General features: G+C 45.2%; 1 protein-coding gene across 9 annotated transcripts in view; it reads right to left on the reverse strand.

The window, feature by feature from the left end:
• CNTRL (centriolin) overlaps nucleotides 1–20972 on the reverse strand; it is a 91287-nt gene that overhangs the window by 20701 nt on the left and 49614 nt on the right. For all 9 annotated transcript variants that reach the window (XM_046023358.1, XM_046023357.1, XM_046023356.1 and 6 more), the window contains 12 exons: nucleotides 19204–19338; nucleotides 15227–15372; nucleotides 14427–14634; nucleotides 13589–13768; nucleotides 11367–11546; nucleotides 10505–10621; nucleotides 10109–10253; nucleotides 9478–9626; nucleotides 7585–7774; nucleotides 6038–6351; nucleotides 4198–4403; nucleotides 1793–1985 (listed from right to left, as the gene is read on the reverse strand). In XM_046023358.1, coding sequence (XP_045879314.1) covers nucleotides 1793–1985; nucleotides 4198–4403; nucleotides 6038–6351; nucleotides 7585–7774; nucleotides 9478–9626; nucleotides 10109–10253; nucleotides 10505–10621; nucleotides 11367–11546; nucleotides 13589–13768; nucleotides 14427–14634; nucleotides 15227–15372; nucleotides 19204–19338 — 2163 coding nt within the window. The remainder of the gene's footprint in view (nucleotides 1–1792; nucleotides 1986–4197; nucleotides 4404–6037; nucleotides 6352–7584; nucleotides 7775–9477; nucleotides 9627–10108; nucleotides 10254–10504; nucleotides 10622–11366; nucleotides 11547–13588; nucleotides 13769–14426; nucleotides 14635–15226; nucleotides 15373–19203; nucleotides 19339–20972) is intronic.

Genomic DNA, 20972 nt, shown 5'->3' on the forward strand with positions numbered 1-20972 from the left:
CGTCACCCAGTTTCCCCATCCCTATCCCCCGTTCCCCTCCAGCAACCCTCAGTTTGTTTCCTAGAGCTAAGAGTCTCTTGTAGTTTGTCTCCCTCTTTGATTTCATCTTGTTTGATTTTTTACCCCCTTTGCTTATGTTCATCTGTTTGTTTCTTAAATTCCACACGAGTGAAATCATCTGATATTTGTCTTTTTCTGACTGACTTATTTCACTTAGTGCTCTAGTTCTAACCACGTCGTTGCAAATGGTTAAAAGATCTCATTTTTGATGGCTGAGTAATATTCCATTGTATCTGACAGCACATCTTTCCCATTCATAACAGCTAGATATTTTATCCTCCTTCCTTCCACGTCAGAGCTGGTTCCTGTCGGTTTCATCAGCAAAGCACTGGACAAAATGCACTACATGCTCCAGAAAGTCACATTTCTAAGTAGTTTTTGGTCCGTTTCTAGGTTAAGTTTTAACACATCTGGCATCTTTACAAAACACACCACCTGCCCCCTCCCTTAGCAAGCTGCCTCCCTGTGTCATTTTGGGAGGCTGAAGGAGAAAGAGCCTACCAGCCTCGGTTCACTTACTACCTGCCAACTACCAATAGCTTTAATATTCTTTTATATACCAGTGGAAAATTCTTCTCTAGTCCTGCTCACACCCATGTTCTCTCACGATCACATAACATGTGACAGAAGAAGGAACTGATCAACTGAAAAGACACCAGGATGTTTTCCCATTCTTATTAAAGCCATCACTCACAGAATTTCTTTAATAAATCCTTCGTTTCAGTTCCCGGGTATTAGATTTCTATTCACTTAAATCTGTCCGTGTTGAAATAACAACATACAAACAGTAGTTCCTGAAATGCTCCATGGGGGTCTGGGACTTCTACACTCTGGAATTCTCCTCACTAAGAAAGGTCTCTTGGTGAAGCAGAACTTCAGCTGTGTGCCCCTGGGCTGGCTGCCAGCCTCCCTGTGCTGCCTCGCTGAACTGAGCTAACCACCACCTTGCAGGATGCCAGGAAAGTTAAAGGAAGCGGTATTCATCCAACAGCCAGTGTGTGGCCAGGACAGAGCCCCAGTGACACGGAGCTCCCTTCCCTCCTTGATTTCCCTCTGTGTTGTAGTCTCAAGAACACTACCTCAGACCAAAAAATACTTGACTCTGTAACGTCCACTTGGAGAACAAAGTAATACTAGGAAGAAGTCTTCTGAGATAACACTGCTATTTTAGAATATAAGACTGACCTATTTAATACACAGAGCTAGCAGAGCCCAAACAATTTTAAAAGACACACACAGGATAAGGAAGTAGGGTGTGTTAGGAACTCAATGACTTTAGCAGCTTTCAATATGCTACTTCATTGAGGGGTGCCTGGGTGGCTCGGTCAGTTAAGCTGCCTTTGGCTGAAGTCACAACCCCAGGATCCTGGGATCGAGCCCCTCATCTGGCTCCCAGCTCAGTGGGGAATCTGCTTCTTTCTCCCTCTCGCTCTGTTGCCCCCTCCCCACCTTGCTTCCTCTCTCCCTCTCTCTCTAAAATAAATAAAATCTTTTAAAAAACATGCTACTTCATTTAACCCTTACTGAACAGCCTTGGTATCCTTGGCCTGACAGATGAGGAGAGCAAAGCTGGGGACTCGGGGCTGACGCACACTCTCGCAGCTTTAACTAGCAGAGCGCGGCCTGAAACCCAGCCGTCTGCCTGGGGGGACTGTGTTCTGGTCTGTTTTCTTCCTAGTCCTTCATGCTGCCAACAGTAAGCTGCCTCACCCCAGACCACAACAGAACATACTTTCTCTCTCATGCATGAAAGTTCCGTTTCGGCCTCTGCCAGCAGTCGGTCGGCTTCCCTGAGCTCTGCGCGGCGCTTCAGAAGGGTCCTCTCGAGGCACTCAATTTCATCGACAATATCTTCATGGTGTTGGAGTGACTTCTCTGTTTCCAGTTCATTCACAAGACTTTCAACATTCCCATCAATGAAGTCTCTAAAAAATCATATGCCCACACATTAAGACACTTTAAATGCGGATGATACAGACCCTTGTAGCCTGATAAGACGTATGATGATTTTCTAATTTCATATGAGAAGCAGTGGGAGAGACAGCTGCATCTGATTATGTTCAAGGCCTATGTTTACACTTTCATTCAGCATGGTATGCTGTTGGGGGCGCCTGGGTCGCCCAGTTGGGTAAGCGTCAGACACTTGATTTTGGCTCTGGTCGTGATCTCAGGGTGGTGAGATCAAGCCCCGTGTTGGGCTTCGTACTCAGCGTGGAGTCTCCTTGAGAGTCTCTTTCTTTCCCTCATCCTCCCTTATCCTCTGCCCCTCCCCCTGCTCTTGCATGCATTCACAATCTTTCTAAAATAAGTATCTTAAAAGAAAAACCCATGGTATACTGTTGACAATAAGTACACAATATGTATAAAGTATGATGTAGTTGTTTCATCTTCTGATTCGTCTTTTTTTTGGTCGGCACTTGTCAAGACAATGTTGATATTTCTATACTTCTGTGGTATAAAAATAAAACTATTATCATAATAGTCATCCATTCCCTTCAAACTGTCAAGTCACAGCTCATCAGCTGCCTCAAAGACAACCTAATTTTGTGATTTACTCTATTCTCCTAGAGTAAAATTATAGTGACGGTATTCGACAAATCAGAAAGCAAGACACAGGATTCACTAACTCAAGGCTAACATGTCAAAATTATTTGCAAATGGAAACCGTGAGAGAAAAACATGCAAATGAATTCATCAACACTAACAAATTCTTTCTCTTTAAATGAAGGCATACAGATGCTCTTTATTGTCTTCTTTGGACATTTTTGTGTTATCCAAATTCTTTGAAATGATCATTTATTATACTTTCAAAACTAGGAAAAAGGGTAGTTATCCCACTGTCTTATTATCCTTCCTCAAAAAACCTCACAATAAAAACCCTCTCCCCTACCACATACCTACAAAAGTAAGAGCATAATCATCTTTGAAACCTTCAAACATCTAGTCCCCATCCTCTCTTGGTGTGACCCTTGCTTCTCCCTGCCAGGTCTACTAGCCAGTCACGTGTGAGCTCCTAGAAGGCAGAGATCACAGCTCACTCACCTCTGCGACCTCCACAGATCTCTCCCAACCTTGGCACCTGGGCCAGTCTGGCTTACATGACAAAAAACTGGGGAACAATCATAACTCATGGACTACTGCAGAAGATGGGCTTCTCTACCTACCTGCTGCACTCAGCAGACAGTGCATCTGTTAACGGGCCCTGTGCCAGATGCCAGGGCACAAGGAGGGAAGCGCAGCCATTGCCCTCCTGGGCTCCTTACAACATGGCATCAACGGTACTATACCCAACGTTGCCAGCCCCAAACTGTGGGAGTCAGAGATGAGAAAGGCTTTGTGTGAGAGATGGAATCCCTGACCCTCACGTGGATGGTGGGGTTAGGCGCAGGTAGAGAAAGCATCTTAGGCAAGGACATATGGGAGGCAGGAGAAGATGTGGTGTCTGGGGAACCCACAGAAAAGCAGATAGGGTGTGTGGGAGAGAAGGGGAAGAGAGACAGGCAGGGTTCAGATCTGGAGGGTGGGGTGCATTGTGATGGGACTGCATCACATGGGAGATGGCATGCTCAGATTTTAGCTACATTGAGGGTAGAATGGAGAGGCTTGACACAGAAGGCCAATGTGGAAACTATTACAACAACCAAGGATGACATGATTAAAGGCCAAGGCAGAAGTGATTAAAGAAGGGGACCAGCTTGACAGCTCTTTGTGTATATCTGTAGGACCTGGACACCATCTGGAGGCTTGGGAAAGTGCAGAAAGAGGAGCTGCGACACCGGGCATGTTTTTAGCCAGAGTAACTGGGGAGGGTGGATGGCCGTGCCATTCCCCAAGAGGGCCTACAGGAAGAGCTGATTGGGATTACTGGCCAAGAGAACTCAGACTTGCACTGCACCCCCTGGGAGTCACCTCGAGGCTACTACTTTAATTGAAATTCAACTCTATTCCTCACTTCCATTAGCCACATTTCAAGGGCTCAACAGGCACATGTGGCTAGTGACCACTGTTTCAGACAGCATAGATCTGCAGCATTTCCACGATCACAGAAAGTTCTACCAGACAACACTGATTTAGGTTATCTTAATAAGCCAATATCACAGACATCAGAATCATAAAAATAAAATGGCTAATAATTACTTTCGCTGTTGATGTTGCTGGATGGTTCTATGTAATTCTTCTACTTCATACTCTAAGTCTTTCTTCTCTTGCAAAAGACCATCAATATTACGGTGCAGTTCTTCCAGTTCTTTCTCCGAATGCCGCTTAGATGCTCTCATGCACAGTTCCTGTTTCTCAGATTTTAAATGCTGCATTATGTCTTCTAATCTAGAAACTTCATTCTCCTAAACAAAGAAAAAAACGCAGTACTGAGAACATCACTTGATGTTTCTCTTCTTTCCTGCCAAAAGCTGCAATTAACTGTGCTCAAAATGCTACCTACAACATGAAAATGGTGGTAGCTTCTAGGACTTCAATGTGAGAAGAAACATTAAGTCAGGCCAACTTTCCACATACCACAGATAAAACTGATGAAGAGAGCTTTTAACTTTTCCATCAGCCCAACTATGGTTGATACACATTCCCCAAGCACCTCTTACGCATAATCTCTATCTCCAGAGGACAGCAAGTAGCAGAAGAGAGAGACACAGGTCTCTCCCTCCTCTGGGCCCGGGGAGGGGAGCTGTCTGGAACGCTGCCCAGAGGGAGAGGTGTTTTGCCTGGGTTTTGAAGAATAAAGGACATGGGGAAGACCTAAGCTGAAGAAAGAACACGCAAATGCACAGAGGTCTAGGAGGGCACGTGAGAAACTACAGGACAGCTGGGTACTGCTGGCGGTTAACAGAACCAGCTTAAGAGGGGATCGATCACATGCCAACGGCACTGCTGTAAACACATGTGCACTGAGACTCTGCAGGGCTACATGGGTGACTAATGTTTTAACCACGTGAGCACATGCAGGCCCCCGGCAACCAGCCTGACTGATTGTTTGTTCTGGTCCTTGTCTTCCTCTCAGTCCCTTGGGAGGAAAAGGAAAGTCTAAAGGGCTCTAGGTTTCTCGAGTTTGAAGGAGGAGTTTGTAGTGCATTTTACTTCTTTAGAACCACAGAGTTACAAAGCAAGCTAGTGATCAGCAAGTAATCTAGCCTAACAAAATGAAATACACTAAAAATTTATGCAGTTAGGTCAACTAGACTGTCTACAAATGTTAAGAAACGTTATGCAGTCATTAAAATGCTGCTTAAAAACATTTGTAAAACCATGGGGAGGGACACCTGGGTGGCTCGGTCCTTAAGCATCTGCCTTCGGCTCAGGTCATGATCCCAGGGTCCTGGGATGGAGCCCCACATCAGGCTCCCTACTTAGCGGGAAGCCTGCTTTTCCCTCTCCCACTCCCCCTGCTTGTGTTCCCTCTCTTGCTAGGTCTCTCTGTCAAATAAAATCTTTTAAAAACCACGGGGAAATGCCTGTAATGTTAAGTGGGGAAAACTGTGCAAAAAGCTAAGAATTATGAAAAGAAAAAAATAACCATGAATCTCACCACCCAGAGATAATCCCCACCACAACCTTGCTGCTCACACGTGTGAATACACAAGCACACACATGTGGATGCGTGTCCATGCGCGGGTACATGTGTGTACAAGCACAGGCACTACTATGTGAACACACTTCCACGCACACATCAGTACTTGTCCTAGAAAATAGAAAATCAGCTCTCCAAAAATGGTTAATTTCTGGACTGAAAGCATTTTTTTGTTGTAAGATGATTAAACAAAGCATTTGCAGACTGGCCTGGTATCCTAACTCTTGTCCAGAAGAGAATGTTAATAAGAGAATGCTTACTGCATTCTAAACACAAATCTTATGAACACACTTGGGACATAATCTGTTCATAAATAGGTCAAATCATTACATATATACCCTTATTCAGTCTCCCGTGGAAGCAGTGTGGACAGGGGTCCTGTGTCTTTCCACTTACCAAGTTATGGTGTTCCGGGACGTTGCAGTGCAGCACCCCCATGGGGATGAGAGGTATGGAGAAGTGAGGAGGTGGAGGCCCATACACGATGGGAGTCCCAGCGGGAGGTGGGCCATAAACAACAGTGCCGGGGTTGAGAGGTTGGCTACTGCTGGGCAAGGGAGGAGGGGGCGCATATAGGGCCATGCCCTGCGGTACAGGCGAACCATCGGGAAACACAGTGTACATCATGTATCCGTGAGGAGGTACAAATGGGTGGTCCTCTTGGTCCTCTAGCTCGCTCTCTTCCTGGCTATCTCCTCCGCTGTCTGCATCTTGAAAGAAATAAATGGAAGAGTGTTTTACCCCCATGGCTTATTCGGTAAACAAATTTAGCAGAGAACGGCAGCATTTAGGCCCAAATCCCCTAGATGTGAGAATGAAATTTTGCAAAAAAGATCAAAGTGGTTTTGAAAAGTTGACCAAAACAGGGATTCATATATTTTCAGTGGCTGATAATTGAGTTTTTCTTATGTCTATCTGTTAATTTCCTTTTTTTTTGGTCTTCATTCATTCATCTATTCAGCAACCATTCGGGTGCCTGCTTCAGGCTACAGAAGAGACCAACAGAGATGCAGAAAGGAGCAGTGAGACCCACAGCTCTCGATCACCACACACAGCCCTCTCTAAGCTGCTGGCTCCCCTGGTTATCTCCCTGAGAGGCAAGATCTACATTTATCACTGCTGACACACAGCCTAGCACACAGCAGGCACGCAATAAATAGCTCCTGAATAAACACATTCTCCGAAGGTGACATTCCTCTTTTACACTCAACGGTCTCAGAGGAGCGAAAACACTCTGCCTAGGATCACACAGCTCGCCACTGCAAGAGCGAGGACTGACTCTCAAGTCCCACTCTTCCTCTTGGAGCTTTACGAAGATGGACCTGTACCACTTCCTTTTAGCTGAGCGAACCACCACCATGACACAAGGATGGCGGCACCAGCCGTGGCCCAGGAGCACAGGCGAGGCAGGGTGGAGGAAGGCTCCATAGAGGAGTGTTGTTTGCGGGCCTGAATCTTATTGAAGGTTGAGCAGGAATAGATTTAGGAGAGGAAGGAAGGACATTCTTTATTATTTTTTTTTAATTTTATTTATTTATTTGATAGAGATAACAAGCACACAGAGAGGCAGGCAGAGAAAGGGGGAAGCAGGTTCCCTGCTGAGCAGAGAGCTCGATGTGTGCTCGATCCCAGGACTCAGAGATAATGACCTGAGCCTAAGGCAGAGGCTTACCCTACTGAGCCACCCAGGCACCCCAAGAAAGGACCTTCTAAACAAGAGTTTAAAACAGGGAGGTGAGTGGCACACGGCATGCCATGGGGATCTTAGGCAGCTGGGATGGCTGACTTCGGGACAGTAATGGGAAATGAGACAAGAGGTCACTGGCCAAGGCCCAGCACGGAAGGCCGTGCAGAGAGCAAGCTAAGGAGTCTGGCTTGTGTCTTATGGATTTCAGGGAACCAATACAAGAGACACGCAATTTCCCTTCTATGATTTAACTTACCTCTATTTGAAAACGATTTATGTAATCCACTCCTGATGGGAGAATACACCCAGTATCCCGAAGCAGGTGGAGGCCCACTGTCCTCTTTTCCATCCTGCTGTCCATGACGCGCTTTTCTAAGAGGAGTTGAGGCTGTACACTTTAGGCCGACACCAGAGTCCTTGGTGGCCTGGGAACTGTGGCTGGAAACCTAAAATAGATGATAGAAGAGCCCACTATTTATCAGAAATGAAAAGGCTGAGTTGGAGAAAGGCCTAAGTCTAGAACAAAGTTGAGAGGTGGCAAAGTTGAGAAAGAACTGGGTTTCTTTTCACAGGTTCTGATTCTCATTTTTCAGACAGAAGACGGACATGATTACCCAGTTAGTCAGGTAAACGGCCCGAGCGTGGCCTCTCTTCGCCAGTACTCATCTTTCCTGGGGGCTTCTCCCCTTTTGCTTTGTTCCTGATGGCCCACCAACAAAGACCAAGGAAACCAGTGAATTTTCATGGCCATCTGGGATATTAGTCTCCTGCTGTCTTGACGGCCCACCAACGAAGGCCAAGGAAACCAGTGAATTTTCAAGGCCATCTGGGATATTAGTCTCCTGCTGTTGTGGGAGCCTGGTGTGGGCCAAGAGGTTCTACTCCGCCACCCTCCCTCCCTCCTTTCCAGTCATAAACAGGTCTGCTTCCCAAACCCTCAGCCAGCTCAGCCTTACCACGTTACATCTAACCTACACAGCTTCCACCTCCAGCCCTGGTTGTCAAGGCTGTCTGGATTCTGGTTAGGTCGACACAGCCCTGGGATCCTAGTATGTCAGCCCCTTCTCCCTGACTGTTGCCTGTCAGCTGATCCTAGCAGGGTGTCACCCAGCCCCTTTGCTCTGGATGTGGGTCACTTACCGTCCTCTCCTTACTTCTCACCTTCAAGACCCAAACCTTGACCTTTCGTGCCATCTCTTCTCCTCCAGCTCCACTGCTCTAGCTCCGGCCTCTGTCCCTCATGGAATGAGTTCACATAGCGCCCCTGCACCGTCCACCCTGCCGCAAGTTCACCCACCGCAATTCGGGCCCCCACGCTCAGCCTGGTTACTCCTCCTAAACTACGCCTCTGATCACAGTACACACAGCCTTGGTCCCCAAGGTCTCCACAAGTCAGTGCAAGAGATTTGGAGGCCCTTTTCAAAAGCATAGGCCTAATCTACCTTTCTAGACTTACCTTTCACTGTTCCCATCCAACCGTCCAGCCCCACAAGGCTACTCACCACAGCTAACCAAACTCCTTCCTCCTAAAAGCCCACCCCTTGAGGGCTAAGTGCTGACTTCCTGACTGTGTGTGAAGCCTTCTTTCCTGAACTTCCCCACTGAGGGATCCCTAACACTTTTCTACACCAGAGCACACCAGTCAAGTCTGTTGTCTCGTGCATGCCACTGTGGTAATCACACAGGTGTACATGTCTCCCCACCAGTGCATAAACTCTTTGAGAGCAAGGGCTAGACCATTCCTCACGGCACCCCACCCCACCTAGCACCTGACCTAGATTTCAGTGAACACGGAATGAAACGTGGGCTAAAATCAAATGAAATCCAGGTACCCAGTTTTCTATCAGCCTCTGCACAATTTTATACCCATTTCCAACAGGGCGTCTGGGCTCGTCCCCTTATCCCCTTGCAGTATCTTCTATCAGGCAACCACAACATGCCACCTGAGCAGGAATGGGCAATGGCAATACTCTTGAGAAGGCTCTATTTTCACCTCAAATATTAAGGACCCTTAAGAACCTCAATTCATGGCTTAGCATAGACATACGGATTATTCTTGACACCTTCTTGACAAATTGGGAGAAGAGAACATTGTCACATTTCCTGCGAGAAAATTCAGTACACACTCCCAGCATCACAGACTTCCTACTTTTGATGATGGTGGTGGTGGCATAAAGTACCAGTAGCCTCGTCTTTTGAAAGGATCTGTCATGCTGCTGATGTAATCATTCTGATGAGAAACCTCACGTCGAAGTTTGGCAATTTCTTCCAGAACATTTTCAAAGCTTCCTTTGTTATCTGCGAAGGAATTTCGGTCTGTGAAACTGGGCATGAAATCATCTATTTCCCTCCTCTCTCCACGTACTCGAGTGATGCCATGGCAGCCAATGACTTTGATCAGCTCCTCAAAACTGACTGTTCGGTCTGTCCCATGGTAGTTTAAGTTTTTGCTAACACGTAAAGAGGACAGATAAATCCCTCTGTTGTTCATTTATAAACTGAACCAGAGAAAGAAAACAGATCTGTAAACATTCTTTTGAAAATTCAAAAATCTGTCTCATTGTAATCAAGTTTCTTAAAACTCCATTACATAAAGTGTTCTTTAAATTCTTTGCTTTTATTCATAAGCTACTTATCACAGCTCTGGAAAGCAAGCATGCAATTGATCTCTCACAGTTAAAATAAATTTGCTATGGTGAAAAACAAACAGGATGATTTTATTTTAACGTGATTTAACTTGATTTTAGAACAACTACCCAAATCAAAACCCAATACTTTACCAGCCCCGGTGAGGTCCAGTAAATTCCGCAGCCTTGCTATCTCTGACCTTTGTCTCTCCATTGTCTCATTTAGTTTCTCCATCTCCACCACCTGTGCGTTCGCTCCTCCAGTGCCGACATCTACTTTCTCCATCTGATTTCGATACTATTGAAAATATCACACACACAAAGTTGCCCACGAATACCCTTTCCCAGGTGCACTTATCCTTGCAACTTGATTTAATACTTCTAGAACTTTTACCCACGCTTTCCTCATGAGGATGCCACGTCACTCCTTGTATTGAAATCGCACTCTGCCCGGCACACTTCAAATTCTCTGAGCAGTCACCTCCGCTACTTGTGTCTTTTAGGAACCGATACACGCCTATACGGAGATCTCAGAGTCCCAGCACTGACCTGCTCCTCTTTATCTCTGAGAAGGTTCTGCAGGAGTTCGATCTCTGCTTCCGCTCGGGTCAGATCCCTGGCCGCTTGCGCTGCCTTTCTGCTGAACCTCTCCGCCTCCTGCAGCTCCTACTGGGACAGAGGTAGGAGAAAGGCAGACTGCTGTCATCGGCTGTCTTCTTCAAGTCTCCCCTCCTCTCAGACCGACTTCTTGGTTTTCGCCCGAATGCCAGCCTGGCTACCCCATGTGTGTGTGGTGCTGGGTCCCACCCTGTCCTGCACTGTTCCCATCACTTGGCAGCCTGCTCCACCCCTCCCCGGGGCCAGGTGGGCTGCATCAGAAAGAGCCAGAGCTAACTTCTTCTTCACTAATCTCCAGTCTTCCATGACTGGGGTCTCTCTGGACTCCCATCATTAACTTGTCTCTCCTATGATCTATCATTTTCATCTCAGGAGCATCTGTACCCTTCAAACTGTTAGAGACAGCATTTCAGTCAAAAGGCAGAACAGCCCGAGAGGTCACTGTTATCTGACTGCACAAGATGAAAAGTCTGGGGTTCCGAAGGATGACATGGCCAGCCTTTGAAACCTTGGTTCAGGTGTGTATGCACACCCATCTCCCTAGGCAGAGCTCTACACTCTGAGGTGGGGAGAGTATGTTTCATTTGATGGTTCCTGTCAGGGCTCAGGAAAGGGCAGGACCCAAGGCAGGGCTGCGATGGGAGAAATACAATCCTTAGGTCTGTAGGCAGACAGACAACTTTCCGGTGGTTTCTAAGATAACCGAAGTCTATAACAAAAGAGCAATAATACAAGTGGCTAGGTTTTGGGGCAGCAGTGCCTATGGAAGCTTGTTCTAGACACGTGGACTCACCTCTGCTCGTTCCTGGTTGATTTTCATCACAGTTCCATGAAGGGACTTGAGCTGGTCTTTGGCGACGGTGAGCTCAGCCGTGGCTAGCTTATCCGAGGCGGCCACGGCTTTCTTTAGTTTCTTCAATTCTCTGTCTAAACCAAGAAACCGTTCCTGAGACTTGGCATCTTCAAGTTTCTTCTAAAATAAAAGAAACATTAAACTTGTGAACTCATTAGACTCATGAACAGTGAGTCATTTGCAGCAGTGAATGAAGACACAAGCTCCATGAGGGCAGGGACTCTGGTCACTACTACCCGGCCCAGGCCTAGAATGATAATATCTGGCACAAAGGAGGTGCTCCATAAATAGTCATTGATTGAATGAATAAATAAAATCAACTAAAAATTGTATGGTAAACTTAGAATGAAATCAGTCTTCTTAGTCAAGAACCAAAGGCGATCACAGATTCATTCACTCATTGGAAAACCATTTCCCGGCACCATCACCAAGTGATGGACCAGACCCTTGTGACTGCTGAGTCAGGCCCTGGGAGATGGTGGTAAGTAAAGCAGACTGGGCTACTGCCCTCAAGGAGCTTATGAGAGACAGATAATAAACAAACACTCAGACAAATATATAAATGGTGGGTAGTAACTATCAAGGGACAGAACAGGGTACTTTTTGAGAGAACAGCAAGAGAGACGGAGATTGGTGGGGGAGGGGGCAGTCAGAGAGAAGGGTGGAGAAACGTGGTCCAGGAGAGGGAATGGCATAGGGAAGGCTAGGAGAACTTGGCATTTTTGAGGAACTGAAAGAAGGAACCTGGTGATAATAGGAGGGAGCTAGATAGAGGTAAAATCATGTCAGGCCTCATAGGCTTAAGAATTTAGGTCTTTTTTTTTTTTTAAATTTATGTATTTGACAGACAGAGATCACAAGTAGGCAGAGAGGCAGGCACAGAGGGGGAAGCAGGCTTCCCGCTGAGCAGAGCCTGATGCGGGGCTCGATCCCAGGACCCTGGAATCATGACCTGAGCCGAAGGCAGAGGCTTTAACGCACTGAGCCACCCAGGTGCCCCAGAATTTAGGTCTTTTTCAAAAAAACAACAGAAGTTCCTGGAGAGGAGGGAAATGGCTGGTAGGGCACAGGGACTAACAAGAGTCAATGACTGTTTCTGAAAGAGCCCGGCGGTGGCTCTGTGGAGCAGGCTCATCAGTGGGAGCGGGAGATCGGTCAGGTAGCCGTACCAGTTGTTCAGAAGAGAGATGATGGCTAGAAGGGTGGTGGTGGCATCGGAGAAGGAAAAAAGGAACTATATTCCAGATATATTTTGGGGGCAGATACAATAGGACTCGGGAACTGAGAGGTTCTTGGTCAAGTATGAAGCAAGTCACTCGCTGAGGCTGGGAGAAGGGAGACTGACAAGGTATGAAACGGTGGGGCACAGGAGAGTGAACTGACCAGAGAGAAGGGTAATGCTGCCCATTTGAGGCTGATGACCAAGAGATTATAATGATACTGTATGCCTGGGTGGGTGACATTTTTCTGCAGAAATGCTCAGCATGGGTATCAGCACAAAGAAAGCATACAGCTGCAGTTCTATTGGGCAAGTGACACAGGAAAAAAGGACAAGGGATTTGAGGATATTTGCAAAATTGGCTATAGTGGGGAGCCACAGAATTTAGGTCGGGCGATGAGGAGGAAGGTGGTCAGGAAAGCCTAACAGACAGAAAAGGTGGGGCTCATGCCCTGGAGTTGTCCATGACGTTGAAAAATTGTCAGTGTGGGGTCAGTGGATAGAGTTACGAGAGCAGCACGGGATTTCAGAGGTGGTGGGTGCAATTTCTGAACTGGACAAGGGGAAGGATGTGACGGTGGGAGAAGATGGTTGAGGTGGGTTGGAGAAGCAAAAAGAGAGGCCAGTGTATCAGAAAGGAAGATGAAAAGTTAAAAAGTAATTTCCCATGGATGTGTCCAGTTGGGCAAGGGGTTTCAGAGGAGACAAACCCAACCATCAGCACTCACGCTCTAAGGTTGCTCCTCACACACCAGCTCGCTTGTTTGCATCGACCATGTCACCTGTTTCAGGCCCTTGATTTGACCACATACATCCCGGCCTCCCCTGGGTCCAGTCTACCTCTGGGCCAGCAACCTGTGGACCAGGCCCTGCACAGAGGGCCTGCTCGTGGGGGGCAGGACCCAGGTGGGGACAGAGTGTCAGGCTTTCCGAGTCTTCCTACCTTTTTCTCTAACTCCCGGAGTTGGGCCAGAATTCTCTCCTTCTCTTCATCAGCTTCCTGAAGTTGGAGATCTGTAAGGCCTTGGATTTCCTCCATACTTTTTAGATTTTCTTGCAAATAGTGAATTTCATTCTCCAACTCCTGGATTCTTGCTTCGTGCTGCCTCTTATCAAAACTAATCTGTGAGGAAATCAAGTTTTGAAGAGGATTTTTAAACAAAATAAAATCTTTTTAAAGAATCACATTTCATTTTACTAAAAGAGGGTAATGAAATGTTGTACTAGGATCCACTTTTTTTTTTAAGATTTTATTTATTTATTTGACAGACAGAGATCACAAGTAGGCAGAGAGGCAGGCAGAGAGAGAGAGAGAGGAGGAAGCAGGCTCCCGCTGAGCAGAGAGCCCGATGCGGGGCTCAATCCCAGGACCCTGGGATCATGACCTGAGCCGAAGGCAGAGGCTTTAACTCACTGGGCCACCCAGGCGCCCCTCTAGGATCCATTTTAATGGTTGCATCATTGTTAAAAGAATGATAGCCAAAAAATCAGATTCTGGCACGATACCACACCCCAGCAATGTAGTATTGTTTGCCTGCATGCTCAGAAACATTTCTTTCTCACTTGCTTCCAAAACAAGGAAAACACAGCCACAAAGAAGCCTGACTGATATCAGTAACCACATTCACGGCTGAATTTCAGTCACAGGCAGTTTGACTGGTTAAGAGTGAAAATAACAGTAAGTATACTGTATTTACTTGAGAAGGAAGCATTGCAATTTGTTGAAAAACAGGAGTATTGGCCAAACACTTCCCTCCAGCTGCCTCTCGCCCGCTCCTTACCCGTACTTCCAGGGCCCTCTCGCAGGCGTGCCTGAACTCTTCTTGTCCGCTCGCCAGTTTCTCTTGCTGCAGGGCCATTTCTTCCTGGAGTTTTCTCTCTCTCACTTGTGCTTCCTGTCTTTCCCACTGGGAGCGTGCAAGGATTTCACTGAATTGTTTCTGCAAATCAGCAAGACTTTTCCCTAAGACATCTGAGGAAGTATGGATTCTGGTAAGGGGGAAGAAAAGATGGTGTGAATTTTATGACTCGTGTCAGATGCTGGGCGCAAACATGCTGGTAAGAGTGCAGGAGGAGAGAGAGCTGTCTGGAAGCCTGGAACCGGACTGTCAGTCACAGCAACTCAGCGCCTCCTAAGTGTAAATCATTGTTTGAGCTGATGACCGCTGTCACTCTGAAAGCACAGGCTCCTAGGGGGCCACCAATGCTTGCTCAAAGAATAAATGTCCATTTCATGTATTTAAATGAGACTTGCTTTTGATATTTATTTTCTACTTAAAATGCATAATGTGGCTCTACTTCCTGACCATATGCAATGAACTTTCAAGAAAGAGTTACTCTTAAAACTTCCTGCTTTTTAAATTAAATAATACCAAAAAGTATGAAAGATTTAAAATGCAGAAAAAATATCAGTGACAGGCAGTGTGAACGAAGGATTCTTGTGTCTCAATCACAGAAATAGGACACAGGAATGCTTACAAAAGAATTCAGCCATTAACAGAACTTGGGAAGGTGAGTCTCTATGCACCTCTTGTTCCTCACTCAGCAATCTCAACACCTGGAGGTCCTGATTTTTCATTACCTCATTTCCCCAGCTCCTGACTTCAGTTTTTTCCTGAGCTCATCCACACGAGCGGCCACTTCTTCTGGACGAATCAAACCATCAACCACATGGTTCAGGTGACTCTGGAAATCTTCAAGTTGCTGTTTTAAGAGGTTATTGTCATCCTAGGGATGGTGGTGAAACAGGGAGGCAAAAGTTACCAAAACAAAATTTAAAATACACACATATACCCATACACAGACTATAGTACTTGTCATATGATAGGTCTACTCAGTTCTTTAAAAAATGCTTTCTATTTGGGCTGACAGTATCCAAATTTACTGACCAATGTAGTCACAAAAGACAGAACCAGGCATTACAATGTTTCCTGAAGTGATACAAAAATAACTACCTATGAACACTACCTATGAATGTCTTCTTGCTGAGAAGTAACTAACTTGAATGTAAATAAACCTCTATATGCAACATAAGGACATATGAATCAATACCAGAAAAGATGCAACCGGTAAGATCTAGAATATAGGAAACTATAAGGACAAAGACCTGGTTTTCTTTAAAATATTACAAAGGGGGAAAGAAGGAAGAAACCTATAGACTAGAACAGACTGAAGAATCAAGTCAACCAAATGCAATGTGTGCACTTCATTTGGATCCTGATTCTAAACAACACTTGTAAAAACTGAGAGAGAGAAGGGTCATGGTACTGGATCCCGTGCTGGGCTCCACACTGAGTGTGGAACCTGCTTAAGATTCTCTCTCTCCCGGGGAGCCTGGGTGGCTCAGTGGGTTAAGCCGCTGCCTTCGGCTCAGGTCATGGTCTCAGGGTCCTGGGATCGAGCCCCACATCGGGCTCTCTGCTCTGCGGGGAGCCTGTTTCCCCCTCTCTCTCTGCCTGCTGCTCTACTTGTGATCTCTCTCTCTCTGTGTCAAATAAATAAATTAAAAAAAAAAAAAAAGATTCTCTCTCTCCCACATCATCACACTCAGGCTCTCTCTCTCTCTCTCTCTCTCTGGAATGAAACAAAACCAGTGTGTGGGACACCTGGGTGGTTCAGTTGGTTGGGCGGCTGCCTTCGGCTCAGGTCATGATCCCAGTGTCCTGGGATCGATCGAGTCCCACATTGGGTTCCTTGCTCGGCAGGGAGCCTGCTTCTCCCTCTGCCTCTGCCTGCCATTCTGTCTGCCTGTGCTCACTCTCTATCTCTGACAAATAAATAAATAAAATCTTAAAAAACCAAACTGTGTGAGATAATCTGAAAATCTGCATAGTATAAGGCATTTGATATTAGAAAATTACTATAATTTCAAGATATAATGTGGTATCAGTTCATGCTTTCTTAAAAAGCCTCTGTGTATTTACAGATAAAATAAGATTTTCAAGTTTTATTTATTAGAGAGAGAGAGAGAGCATGAGTTGGGGTAGGGGCAGAGGGAGAGGGAGAAGCAGACTCCCCACTGGGCAGGGAGCCCAATGCAATGCAGGGCTCAATCCCAGGAACCCAGGATTATGACTTGAGCCACTCAGGCTCCTCAAGATTTTCAGATTTATTTCACAATAATTCAGTGTGTGAACAGGTGTGAGGCGTGTGTTATGGCCGGCATTACAGAGGAGATGGCGCTGGCTGTGCACTGATAACTGGTGAAGACGGGTAATACGTGCGTGAGGATTCATTTTCGTATTCTACTTTTGTATGTGTTTGAAATGCCCATAATTCAAAGTTAAAAAAACAAAACCAAAAAACACTTTGCCGTGAGACTCTGTCTGCCAAGCAACTAAAAATGAAACGTCTAGTACTGAAACTTCTCTAATAGCTTATTAATTCTCTGTGGGAATATTTGTTATATGCCAGCATATTTTTATTATTAACAAACACAAATATCCCAAGAATTAAATTCACACAACACCTCTTTCAAGTAAAAAGAAACTGTTAAAATCACCTAAAATTGTAAAGAAAAATAGTTCTGCACCCTAAGGTGCTGACTGTATTCTCCGGAATACCTACACTCCACCTGAGTGATTAATTTACTTCAAACTAGTGAAATACTCTTAACCTAGGTGGAGAATTCAGAATTGCAATGAACAGGTTAACTGCCTCTCCCATCTGGAGCCTGTTATCTGTAAACTGCCCTGCCTACTGCCCTGAGGTGCCCAGATCTGTACCACTGTCTAATCTTGGCCACAGGTGATCTGACCCAAGGCCAGATAATCCACTGACTAGTCAGAAAACAAGTTCTCACGCTCTCCAAAAATTGGACCAAGATCCAGGACATCAAGTCCACAAGAGCAGGCCTTGTAAAGATATGTCAGCTAGGGCTGGAGTCCACAGGGCATATTCAATGCCCGCAGAGATAGGACAGGAGAAATGAGAGAGCCATGTAGCTCCTGAAAGACAGACTGACAGAGTAGCTCTGTCTCCTTTTCAGAGCTCGTGTCAGTAGGTTTTAGTTCATTGCAGCTAAATGATTTTCTGACAAAGATAAATGCAGAGTGAGTTTAACCTGAACTCTGTATCAGGAGGTTAGCAGGCTAAGGACCTAGTTCCACGTAAGGCAGTCTCATAGCATGGGCTAAGTGTTCTGGAAAGCTGACTTCAGTTCCTAACTTGGAGGAGAAGACTCCAGAAGACATTTCAGTCCCTTTCTTTGAGAGATGTATACTAAAGTATTTATGGGTGAAATAAAGATGTATGAGATTTTCTTTTGAAGTATTCCGGCAGAAAAAAAACACGTGGACTGACTGAACCAAGAATGGCAGTATGATGACTGGTCAAGCAGAGTAAACAAAAGGACATAAGACTATTCTGTTTTCGTGATGATTTGAAAATTTCCATAGTGTTCTACTGAACACCTGACACACAAGTCAAACAAGATACACCCTTTATGATATTCGCTTCAAATATTCAGCTGATAGCATTAAAAATTAAATTTTAGGTTATTACATTTCCTTAAACTTTGAGGAAAACATGTTCAAGGCAATGAAAGGAGAGAATCTGGATGAGCTTATTAGTCTTATTTATCACAAACCAGCCCTGCATGGAAGCCTTCCCTAACACCATAGCCGCTCTGCCCCTTTATTTCTGATGAAGTATGACACATGCCACCTCGGTCAGCCAAGTGGCCCTTGGCCTCACAGACCGAGACCTGAGTGTTGATCCAGGTACTTGTTTGCTCAGACATCTGTGCTCTCTGAGAGTTTAATTATCTGGAAAATCCTGTCCACCTGCTTCTCTGGCAGTTTGTTAGGCAGATTACTGTGACAGTGGCAGTAAAGATACTCTGCCAAAGCAAACCCCCATAGATGTAAAATGACTGCATCTTATTTTAGAAAGACTTATTTCATTTTAGAGAGAAAGAGAGAGACAGAGCATGCACGTGGCTGCGCACACACAAGCAGGGGAGAGGGGAAGCAGACTTCCCACTAAGCGGGGAGCCTGACATGACCCAGGGCTTGATCCCATACCCCCAGGGCTCAATCCCATGACCCTGAGATCATGACCTGAGCTGAAACCAAGAGTTGGATGCTCAACCAACTAAGCCCCTCAGGTGCCCCATGACTGCATTTTTAATAACATCCTTTCTGAGGAGAGGATTATGAAAACTGTTTACAGTTAAGAAGTTCTGCAACCCACTTTAGTTAAATTCCTGGATAATTACAAAGCTATTTCAGCAGAAGAAGAATGCATCAATCTGATCCTTTGAGCTCAGCCTGGTGACAAATCTGCTTCTCAGAGAAATGTCAGGTATTGCTTTCTCCTGTGAGCTTGCACAGTCCTCACTGTGCACTCCCGACTGGCTCCATCTCTTCACACCCCCAAAACAAGCCGAAGGACATGTGTGTCAATAATCTTACAGCCATGGGCTCACAAGGGACACAGTACCGCCTCATTCAGAATCTTTCTTTTCTAATAATTTGAGTTGCTCACTACAGGTTGGAGCAGGTTAAGCGTCTGAGGGTGTCCTACGTAAGAATATATCCTGAACAGACATGTCTGTACCTGCAGCTGTTTGAGCTGTGTGCGGAGCTCACTATTTTCTTGGTCCTTTCCTTCTGAGAGCTGGGCTTTTCTGACTGCATTCTTGAGGGCTTGCTTTTCCTTCTCAAGTTCCTCTTGAAGGGCCGACTGTTCTAACTATTGCCATGGGAAGAAACAATATGAAAACATAAACACAAAACATAACACTTTAATCTATAAAGGCATAAATATATTTATGTACACACACAATCCCTTGATAGCTATGGCTTTATAATAATGTGGTTTTATGTTTATATGTTCAAATTTCAAAGCCCAAGTTAGTCTTTTCCACATGCCTTCTTCAGCCATTAATAAGAAAGAGTAGACATCAGAATTGGCTCAGCCCAGATATACCAAACAGAATCTCAGGGGTGGGCCCAAGTACCTACTGTATTTAGAAGTTCTGTGAGTGAGTCAATAGTTACTGCTCTTCCTTCCCTCAGACCAATGTTTCTCAAACTGTGGTCCTCACACACCTGCATCAAAATCACCTGGTGTGCTTGTTAGTCATGGAGACGCCCAGATTACATCTCAGTCTCACAGACCAGAAGCTTGGGGGGAGGGAGCAGGGATCTGCATTTAATAAGCCTCCCCCCAAAAAAAACAATACTAAGTTTCCCAAGTGATTTCATACAGCGAAAGTAAACCAATTAGAGATCTGCAGATCAGAGAGACATCTGTTATGCTCCATACTCTCAATATACGGCTTGAAGACCAGGTCTGGTAGTGTTCCCACCAAGAAGGGGAATATCCCTCTTAATACCAAGTAAATCTGTAAAAAGCCTAGACTATTATAATATTTTTGTCAAGACTTATGAGGAAAAAAAAGGACAATGGAAATACAAAGGACAACAGATGTCAAGCTAGTAAAGGCTGGCTTGAAAACTTAAGACAATTAAAAAAAAAAGAAAACTTAAGAGAATTTATTTGACATGAGATGCCATCTAGAAATTTTTTTTATTATTATTTAGAAATCTGTATTTCCTGCTCCTTCGTTTCCCCCCAACTTCCCATTTTTTTGGTACTCTGATCTTGTCAACTATAGTTTCGTAAAACCTGATATTCTTGAGAAATATAATCCTGACAATTGTCAGATGGTCATTTGATATCTCATAAGGGATACAAATTAACATAATTACTATAATAAGCATGACCTATTTTTATTTCCTTTTCTAATCACGTGAATACTATTTTACATACATTCCTGGGATTCAAACTATCTTATTTTATTTCACTTTCATCTAATAAGTGCACGTTGACTCCTTTTTGTGCCAGGCCCTGAGAGAACAGAAACAGGCATACACAATCTGGGTAGTCACTGTGCTCCGAGTCTAGCGGGAGGGCTGGGCAATCTAAGCTTATCTAAAATTTTTAGATCTAAAAATCTAAAATGCTTTGAGCACAGGCTACAGGAATACTGAAGGAGGATCCTGAACCCAGATTTCCAGCAGGCACTAGAGGTGGGTCACGGTGGGCTTCCTGGAGAAAAAATGCAGCCTGTGTGAACAAGAGCTAAACAAAATTAACATTATGAATTTGACAAAGAATATGCCATAACTGGCTTCCATCTGCCTCTTTCTCTCTCTCCCTCTTCCCTACCCTCCTTGCTCCTGGCATCCAAGAGGCACACTTTCCACACTTCAGATGCGCTATGACCCTTTTCCTTACGTCAGCCTAGAACACTCATTCCTTACCCTTACCCTTTTCACACCCCCTCCCTCTGCGCAGCGAAGTCCAACTCATCCTTTGAG

This window comes from Meles meles, chromosome 11 (assembly GCF_922984935.1).
Source record: "Meles meles chromosome 11, mMelMel3.1 paternal haplotype, whole genome shotgun sequence".
NCBI lineage: Eukaryota > Metazoa > Chordata > Mammalia > Carnivora > Mustelidae > Meles > Meles meles.